The sequence below is a fragment of the Peromyscus maniculatus genome, chromosome 3 (assembly GCF_049852395.1).
Source record: "Peromyscus maniculatus bairdii isolate BWxNUB_F1_BW_parent chromosome 3, HU_Pman_BW_mat_3.1, whole genome shotgun sequence".
Classification (NCBI taxonomy): Eukaryota; Metazoa; Chordata; class Mammalia; order Rodentia; family Cricetidae; genus Peromyscus; species Peromyscus maniculatus.
Window position 1 is genome coordinate 65,600,579 of NC_134854.1, and position 9,586 is coordinate 65,610,164.

A 9,586-nucleotide genomic window follows, 5' to 3' on the forward strand; every position below is an offset into this window, starting at 1 on the left:
ACAACCCCTCAGTATTAATTCTTGGTTCCTGTCTTAAGGTCCCATGCTGCTCCCTGCAGTCTCCTGGATCTAGTACTTTCCCTGCTTGTTGTTAATCTCTCGTTTTCACATAGGAAGCTTTTCTTAAACTATTATTTTCTAACTTCATTCCTATTTAAAAACAAAACCTTGCTAGGTGTGGTGGCACATGCCTTTGATCTGAGTACTTGAGAGGCAGAGGCAGGTGGGTCTCTGTGAGTTTGGGGCCAGCCTGGTCTACAGAGTGAATTCCAGGACAACCAGGGCTATATGGAGAGACCCTGTCTCAAAAAAACCCCTAATAATAATAATAGTTAATAATAATAAATAAATAAAGCTTTAAAAGCCAACAGGAAGCTCTGTGCAGTCATTTAAGGGTAGGTGACACTGTGAGGATCAGCTATAATTTGAGTGTGTCCTAGAAGAGACTACAAAAGCTATTATTTGTTGGCATTTGGAAGGCAAGGGAGGACAGTTCCAGTTCTCTCTCTCACAGACACACACACACACACACACACACACACACACACACACACACACACACACGCACACACAGCACACATGCACGCACACACACATGCACACATCCACCCTTTCTGTCGCTGGTATAGAAGGTACAGGATGCACGCACGCACACATGCACACATCCACCCAGGCAGCAGCCGGGTGCTTGGCGTCCAGCAGTGTACCCCTGAGCCTGTGAACTGAAACCCGTTTGTTTTAAACACCACTCTCCTTCCCTTTTCCATGTCCTGGGTCTGGAGTGTCTCGGAAGGGTTTCTCATGTGCTCGCCTCTGTTCTCCTTCTCCTGCCTTGGTGCTGTTTCCTAGTTTCCCTGGAGAGCTGCAAGGGCCTCCTAGGTCTCTGAACAACAGGTTGTTCCTGTCTTGGCTCTGTTCATTCCGTACCCACTGATGACTCCCGACACCCCACCCCAGTCCTGCCACCAGAGCCTACATCTGAATCTGTCTGTGCTGCAGACCACCAGCCTCCCCTGTGGTATAGGCTGCACATCTTCTGTGTCCTGTGTGCAGCACAGTGTTTCTCTGGGCTGGTGCTTCTGGTTATTCCTTCACTCTTCTTTTAAAGCCATTTCAAGAAGGACAGCTGTTCAGTCTACCATACTGTAGTCATTTACCTCCTTCGTTTTTATTAAGAGTAGACATGTGGATACACGGATATCCATGTCATGCATGTGAATATCCAAGTGGTCCAGAGGATAAACATCCTTCAGTTCCTCCCAGAAGCACTCAAGCTTCTAGCTACTTCTACGTGTTTTAAACATTGTGTGTGTGTGTGTGTGTGTGTGTGTGTGTGTGTGAGAGAGAGAGAGAGAGAGAGAGAGAGAGAGAGAGAGAGAGAGAGAGAGAGAGAGAGAGAGAGAGAGAGAGAGACATGGCATAGATGTACAGGTCAGCAGACAACTTGTGGGAGTAATTTCTTTCCTATCATCAGGCTTAGTGGCAAGCATCGTTACCCACTGAGCCACCTTTCTGGCCCTTTATTGCATACAAAAGCACAAAAGGAGATAGTAGAGGAGTTTACATTAAATAAGGAAGCAGTTTTTTGCATACCCTGAACTAAGAGTAGTGTGTAACTCTCCTGATCCTCTTCCAGGGCCCATTGCAGATGGTAGATGTCTTTAAAGTTCTTCACTCAGATATGTGCAGCTAGCTAGTCACCTGCACAAAGGCCCGCTGAGGTTACGTGGGGTGGGGATCAAGCACAGGCCGCTGATGGCAACTTCAGCCTCTTGCATGGGCATTGCACTGCATGCTGCGTCTTTCTCCTTCTGTTTTATTCTGTCTCTTTTCTCCACTTCCCTTCTGGACGCATCTTACTGGCTCTTGGTTCTCATGGCTGGCCGTAGAAGTCATCCATCCTGGCTAAGAATTAAGTCTTTCCCGGCCGCTACTTAGGCATTCAAGTGAGTATGTTCTAAGTCTGTCCCACGACCTGGTCCTTACCCAGGACAGAACTCAGTCATCTCTGCATATTGCAGGGCCAGGTCTAGCTTGTGGTGGGCTATGTGCTCTGCCAGCCCAGTGATATTATGAATCTTCAATTCTGCATCAGAGCCACCTGCTGCCAAGCCAGACTTGATCACAAGACTGAAACGGAGAGCCGCACCCTGGATCAAGGACCCTAACAGGCTAAAGCCAGGGAGAAGTCGATCCCTAGGTGAGTCTAGCCCCATCAAGTTCTAAAAGGCACAAGTCTGGACACATGTAGCAGTGGGAAGCCACACAACATGAGTTTAGCCGTGCTTATCCTGGACTGATTATGTTACTAGGCCACAGGTAGGCAGAGATGAATAAGGAACTAGACCTACCTGAGACTGTAGAACAGTCTCGGCCGCCGGGGCCGCATAGAAGAAATAAGGTCCTCTGACAAGCAGAAGTGCTGATAGCCTTAGCTGATAGCTGTGGCCGAGCTGGGGGGAGGTAAATGAGAGACACTGGACAGAGCAGTGGGCGGGACCTGACTCTGAGGGTTTCCTCTCCTCTCCTCCTGGGGAGCAGTGGCGGCTCTGTGGCCTGTGAGAACTATGTGTTTTACACTCCCCATCCATAACTCATGGGCCAGTAGCCACTCTGTGGATCTTAACCTCCTTCTGAGACTCATGAGAAGATGAAGGCGCTTGGATTTAACCTCACTTGTTTAATCTTCACGAGAAGATTAAAGTTGCCTGTTTATCTAATAATGTCTGTGGCCAAGGGTGGCTGATTAAGCTCATCAGCATCGCCTGTCTCATAGTCCTGGGGTATCCGGTGAGTAGATGGGGAGCCAACAGAAGAACAAACAACCTGTCAGGGAACCAGGGCGGCCTTCACTAGTAATGCTGGGAAGGGCTCGTAGCGGCTGGCATTGGCTGGGAAGGGGCATGTGCGGCTTCTCTGCTTCAGGGTCTTACTCGGTGCAGGTGTCTTAGCTGGTAGACCGCAGAGCTCGGAACAGCAAAACCAAGCATAATTTCATTCATAATTTCATCATGTCTTTGAAGGGAAGGAGAAGACGGTGGCAGTGAGAGAAGCCAGCATCCAAACCCAGGCCTCAGCTGCAGCGTCCTTCTCACTGCCAGCCTCCGTGGAGACGTGTGCCTCTCACTGTCCTCCCAGCATGTGTGAAGGAGAAGTGGACGGACCTCAGAAGGTCAAGAGGACATACCGGCCCCGTTCCATTCAGAGGTCCTGGTTTGGGCAGTTCCCCTGGTTAGTAATGGACTCCAAGGAGACCAAGCTGTTCTGCTCTGTTTGCAGAGAGAGACCAACTCTCCACGACAAGTCATCCCGCTTAGTCCAGGGTTACGCTGGGCCTTTTAAGGTGGAGACTTTAAAATACCATGAAGTCAGTAAGGCACACAACCTGTGTGTCAACACCGTGGAGATCAGAGGTGACAGCCCTCAGCCCACCCTCACTCCAGAGATCTCCAGCGACCTCATGGCCAACATGGAGCACTTCTTCAATGCAGCCTACTCCATTGCCTACCACTCTAGGCCTCTGAATGACTTCGAGAAGGTCTTGCAGCTCCTCCAGAACACTGGCACCACGCTATTGGGCAAGTACCGGAATCGCACTGCGTGCACCCAGTTCATCAGGTATATCTCCGAGACGCTGAAGAAGGAGATCCTAAGGGACATTCAGAACTCCCCGTGTGTGAGCCTGCTGCTGGACAGCTGCACAGACTCCTCCAACCAGGCCTGCGTGGGGATATACATGCGCTACTTGAAGCAGATGGAGGTGAAGGAATCGTACATCACCCTGGCCCCTCTCTCCAGCGAGACAGTAGATGGGTACTTTGAGACCATCGTTGCTGCCCTGGATGAGCTGGGTATCCCTTTCCGGAAGCCTGGCTGGGTGGTGGGCCTGGGGACTGACGGGTCTGCCATGCTGAGCTGCAAGGGAGGCCTTGTGGAAAAGTTCCGGGAGATCATCCCTCAGCTCCTGCCTGTGCACAGTGTGGCCCACCAGCTGCACGTGGCTGTGATGGACGCGTGTGGGAGCATTGAGCTGGTGAGGAAGTGCGATCGGCACATCCGGACCGTCTTCAAGTTTTATCAGTCCTCGAATAAGAGGCTCAGTGAGCTGCAGAGCAGTGCAGCTCTCCTGGAGCAAGAGATCATCCGTCTGAAGGACTTGAACGCTGTCAGGTGGGTGGCCAGCAAAAGGCGCACTCTGAACGCGCTCATCGTGAGCTGGCCTGCCCTGGCTAGGCACCTTCAGAGTGTGGTGGAGGCTGGGGGCCAGATTGGTCAGAGAGCCAGGGGCATGCTGAAGCTGATGAAGGGCTTCCATTTCATCAAGTTCTGTCACTTCCTTTTGGATTTCCTGAGCATCTACAGGCCTCTGTTGGAGGTATGCCAGAAGGAGCTTGTGCTGGTCACAGAAGTGAATTCTACCCTGGGGCACGCCTACGTGGCACTGGAGAGTCTCCGCCAACAGGCGGGGCCTAAGGAAGAGGAGTTCAATGCCAGTTTCCAGGACGGGCAGCTCCATGGCATCTTCCTGGACAGAGTGGAGAATGCAGAGCAGTGGTTCCAGGCAGACAGGGAGAGAACAATCCTGACTGGGGCCGAGTACCTCCGGCAGAGGTTCGATGCAGACCGCCCCACTCAGCTCAAGAGCATGGAGGTGTTAGACACCATGGCCTGGCCTAGCGGGGTTGAACTGGCCTGCTTTGGGAACAGGGACATGCTCAGCCTGGCCAGGTCTTTTGAGCTTTCCCTCCCCATGGGGTACAGTGAGGAAGCGCTGCTGGAGGAGTGGCTGAGCCTGAAAGCAGCGAACCAGAACCTTCCATTCTCGATGCTGTGTAAGAACGCCCTGACTCAGCACTGCCGACTCCCGCTGCTGAGCAAGCTCCTGGCTGTGGTGGTCAGTGTGCCCCTCTCCACTTCCTGCTGTGAACGGGGATTCAAGGCCATGAACAGGATCAGGACTGATGAGAGGACCAAGCTCTCCAATGAGGTGCTCAACACACTCATGATGACAGCCCTGAATGGCGTGGCAGTCACGGAGTATGACCCCCAGCCAGCCATCCAGCACTGGTACCTGACCTCTTCAGGACGACGCTTCAGCCACATGGATGCCTGTGCCCAGGTGCCTGCCCGCTCCCATGCCAGTAAGTACCCAAAACCGTGAGAATGGGAACCAAAGAGGAGCCCCTAGTGTTCCCAGTCCCACACTGAGCCAGAGTCTGAGCAAGTCAGCCCACAAAGGAGGGACCTATGGAGCGCTGCAGGGAGGAGCTGGAGACGGGAGAGCTACCCTGGAGGAGCAGTGACCCGGCTAGAGAGCCCTGGTGCTCCAGATCCTGACGGCAGGCGTACTGCCGCGTGCAGTCTGTGGGGTCACCTGCCCCGGCTGTAGGTCTCGCCCCTCTGTGAGCCAGTGTCCTGGTGCTGGGGTGAGTGAGCAGACAGCAGTCTGGCCACTCGAGCATCGTGGCGCTGAGATGAAACCCACTGCTGGAAATTGAAGGGCTGGAGACGTCAGGCAGCGGCGGCGGTATCACGTTCTAAGCTGTATCGGTTTGACTTGGGTCTGGCAGTGGGGTTCAGGAGAGAAGACAGCAGGGAGGGTCAGGGTGGCTGTGGAGGAAGTGGAGAGGTATCCCATCTGGGGCTGTGGGAATCCCTGGAGCAGGGGAGCCTGAAAACAGATGGGGAGCCTCCGTTAGCCACCAGCCAGAGGGTGGGGTTGTAGTCTATCATAAGGCAAAGCACTGGGAGCCGAATGGAAACACCCCTGTCCTCCAGTCCTGGAGACCAAAGCCCTCCACCAGTGAGGGTCCTCCACACTGATGCTCAGCAGGGGCAGAGAGCGCGTGTCTCTCGCCGCTTTTCCGGCCGCTCACCTTCGACTGCTCCCACAGCTATTTTTTTACTGCTGAGCCTGTGGTCATTGGCAGTGGACTTGAATATCAGGGGTGACAGAGACTTGGTGGGAAGACTGATGGCCCCGGCACCCCAAATGGACAGGAAGTAGGAGGTGTGTCTCCTTCCACGTGATAGCAAAGAGTGATCTCATTGAGTCTGTCCCCTGCACCAGGGTAAGGGAGAAAAGCTGTCCTCTCGATGGGGTTAGTGAAACTGGTACCCACAAGGAAGCAAATGGGGACACTAGCAAGCTGTGTGTGATGTTGTCACCCCCCAGCAGGCCTTGTGAACGTTCAGGGCCCGGTAACTCCTTGCAGTGGGTCCCAATGCACTGGGTGGGACCATTAGTTCCCCTTTGGAATACCAGTATCTGCATCTCAGTTGTGACAACCAAAAGAACCTCCAGACATTTGCAGATGTCCCCTGAGGACAAAGCTCCAACCCAATCCTTTGGGCCGGGAGGAAAAAGAACAAGCAGAACAGGCAGGTGAGTGGTGTGGGGTGCAGTGCTGGCCTGTCCGGTCTGTACTGGATGTCGCCGTTACCACACTTAGACATAGGGTAGGGAAGGCACCCACCCATTGCTCAGTGTCATTATCATTGTCTCCTCCACAGATACAGGACTCAGGAAGGAGGGGATGGAAGCTCTCTGTAAGGAGGAATCCATGGTCCAGAAGACATCCATCACATCTTCTGGGGAGCCATGAGGTTCAGAAAGATCACATGGTGAAGGTTCCTGGGCCCTATACCTTCTCAAAGGCCCTATGGTTCTGAAGAGTGGCTTAGACCGGGCTCTGGGGCACCCTGGATCGTGGAGAGAGGCTCTCTGAAGATTCTAGGCTGTCCTGGTAGGATACCCCATGGGACCAGGATGTGGGCATGACAAAGGGTTGAAGCAAGCATCCCCAAGGGACAAGGTCCTCAAGGCATAACAGTGCCTCCCAGTGCCAAAGCATACCAGAGAGGCACTTCCCTCAGGCCTGTTCTTCCCAAAGAGAGAATCCTGCCATGAGAGTTCATCCCACACAGGATGGTGGCAAAGGACTTTCCTGAAGCAGGTGAATACCCCAGCTCTCTGCATCCCTGGCACGAACAGGAGGTGGCCTCTGAGGAAGGCCACTTCGGTGGTGGAAATGACCATGGTCCAGAGACCTTGGCCTGCTGCAGAAGCCCCCAGGATTGGCCGCTCTGGACCACTGCAGAAGCTCATGCAGTAGAATCAAGGAGAAGCTTCCCCTCAAGGCCCGCCTTTAACACAAAACAGACCAGCATCCTTTGCACAGCGCTCCTGAGGAAGGTGCTGTCACCTCAGCTTCTACACAGTGAGACATGCTTCCTCTGAAGGGAGCCTGGTGTTCCCCCCCCCCCCCCCCCGAACCCCGGGCGTGGCTGCTGTGGAAGTTTCCTGAGGAGTACAGGAGAGGTGGGACCTGGGAGGTGTGGAATCCCGGCCAGCTCTTCTGCAGACAGTGTGCCTAGGGTCGGCCCCTTCCTCTTCTGTGCCTCAGTTTCACTCCTCATGTGGTGTTTGCCACAGAGAACCCAAGTGCCTGTTGGCTCCCTGTAGCTATGGCAGGAATGGGAGCCTCAAACCCTGGCGAGAGGGGCCTGTCTAGAGCACCCAGCTGCTCCTACCCTGCCTTGTCCTTAGCGGTAACGGCATCAGCTTTGCCCCTAGGGTCCTAGTGGAGGCAGAAGTGCTGTCCACACATGCTGTCCACAGGACAGGTGCACCCATCCCTCTGCAGAACGCACCGGGGCTTGTCAATCGTGCCCCATCCTGGACGAGAAGAACCTTGCTCCCCAACCCAGCTCAGCAGCTGCAGTTTCTCACAAGCTTGCTTCCCCAGGACCTTCGTGGGTGTTCTCTGGCCTAAAAGCCACTTCCCCTCTCATAGAAGGGCCGCCAGTAAAACTGCCTTTGGGCCCTCTCACATTCCGCCTCTACTGTGAAGCCCAGGGCAGACTGGCCTTGCAGGCTCAGTGGTTGTCTGTTTGGTTAGGATGATCTGTCTAGGTTCTGCCTTTCGCTCCAGGTTGGAGAAGTGCCCAATGGAAGAGCTCTTGCTCCTTTGAAGTGGGCAGGAGCCCTGCTTGCTGCCTGTCTGCTCCCGGCTCTGTGTTATGAGCACAGAGCCCCTGACCATGCCACCGCCCACCCCTTCCAGCAGGAGCTGAACACCCCAGCAATGCTGCACCCAGGTGCCTCAGCACTGTGCAGACCCCATGGCTCTCAGCCTCAGCACTTAGCCTGGGTGTGCAGTGTACGGTTTTCCCACTCAAGAAAATCTCCGTCCAGCCTGGGGGCTTGGGGAAAGGGGCGGACAGGCCTTTGGCTCCAGGTCTAGGAGATGGCCCAGGCCAAGTCTTTTGAGGGTCCAGGGATTTGCCAGGTCAGGGTTGAGGTATAGGTCTCCATCCACATGGCTCACCTTTTCCCTGTCATCTTTCCTTTAAAAATCCCCTCAGCACAGGGCAGGGGTGGCGCACACCTTTAATTCCAGCACTTGGGAGGCAGAGGTAGGCAGATCTCAGTGGTTTCAAGGCCAGCTTGGTCTACAAAGCAAGTTCCAGGAACAGCCAGAACTGTTACATAGAGAAACCCTATCTCAAACAAACGAACAAACAAACAAACAGACAAACAATCCCCTCATCAAGACCCCAGTCCTGAGAGTAATGTCGGCCTGGTTTCTGGAATGAGATTTGGGGAGCTGAGGTGGCCACCGGGTGGAGCGGCCCCCTGTCCTCTTCACACCAGCACCCTGAGGTCACCTCCTGGTGTTTTCTTCAGATAGAAAAGGGGGCTCCTTGGAGCAGATTATTTCTAGGCTAAGTCTCCCCAGAAGCACTGGGTGGCCGTCACGCACAGAGCAGGCTATTAGCGTAGGTGTTTGCCTTACTCAAGGTTTTGACCAGACAAGGTAACCCCAGTGCCCCTCTGCCAGCTCAAGGCAAAGAAGCGATATCCTCGTGCAGTCCTCAAGGTGGACGTGCTTACCTTGCAGCCTTGGTGCTCAGGCTGGTCCTGTGTTGCCCTTAGGGATGGCTGCCTTTCCCTGGGAGCATCCTGGTTTTGCCTCAGGGGAAAACAAGTCAAAGGGCATGGTGAGGAAGAGGAGGCACTGCCCCTTCGGCCTGAGCCCTGGCCTCCACCTCCTCTCTTGCCTTTTCACATGCTTGGCCCCACCCCAGCCCACCCCAGCTGTCTGTCTCTATGTAGATGAGGCTGGCCTTGAACTCATAGAGATCCGTGCCTCTGGCCCCTGCCTGTTCTCTGGACAGCATCTCCTGTTTCCTGGCACTCCCCTCCCCTCCCCACCCCTCCCCTCCCCTCCCCTCCCCTGATAGCTGGTGCCCACTGGGACTGCTATTCCAAGTAGCCAGCATTGTACTCAGCACTCCCATAGAGACTCGGGGAGTAAGGAAGCTCAGCCCCTGGCCGGCCGAACACAGTAGAGTGCAGCCACCTCCAGACCTTGGACCACAAAGGGCAAGTCCCTAGAGTGCTGAGTGTGGTCAGGACTGTGGCGGTCACAGGTTCCCTCAGACTGGCATCTGTGTAGCCAGGAACAAGGATGACCGGTCTGGGATGCTCTGGGCTCCTGTTTTCAAGGATGTGCAAATTAGGTTTAAAAACCGTGTTCAAGTCTTAACTTTTGTTATTTGAATAAAGCAGACTTTGACTTTT

The 9,586-nt window shown here is 54.2% G+C and overlaps 1 protein-coding gene across 1 annotated transcript in view; it reads left to right on the forward strand.

Moving 5' to 3' along the window:
- Positions 1-9,586, forward strand: part of Znf862 (zinc finger protein 862) — a 28,767-nt gene extending 19,181 nt beyond the window's left edge. Inside the window, exons 6-8 of the mRNA XM_006995449.4 lie at positions 2,096-2,200; positions 3,024-5,141; positions 6,514-9,586. Coding sequence (XP_006995511.2) covers positions 2,096-2,200; positions 3,024-5,141; positions 6,514-6,605 — 2,315 coding nt within the window. The 3' untranslated portion in view covers positions 6,606-9,586. The remainder of the gene's footprint in view (positions 1-2,095; positions 2,201-3,023; positions 5,142-6,513) is intronic.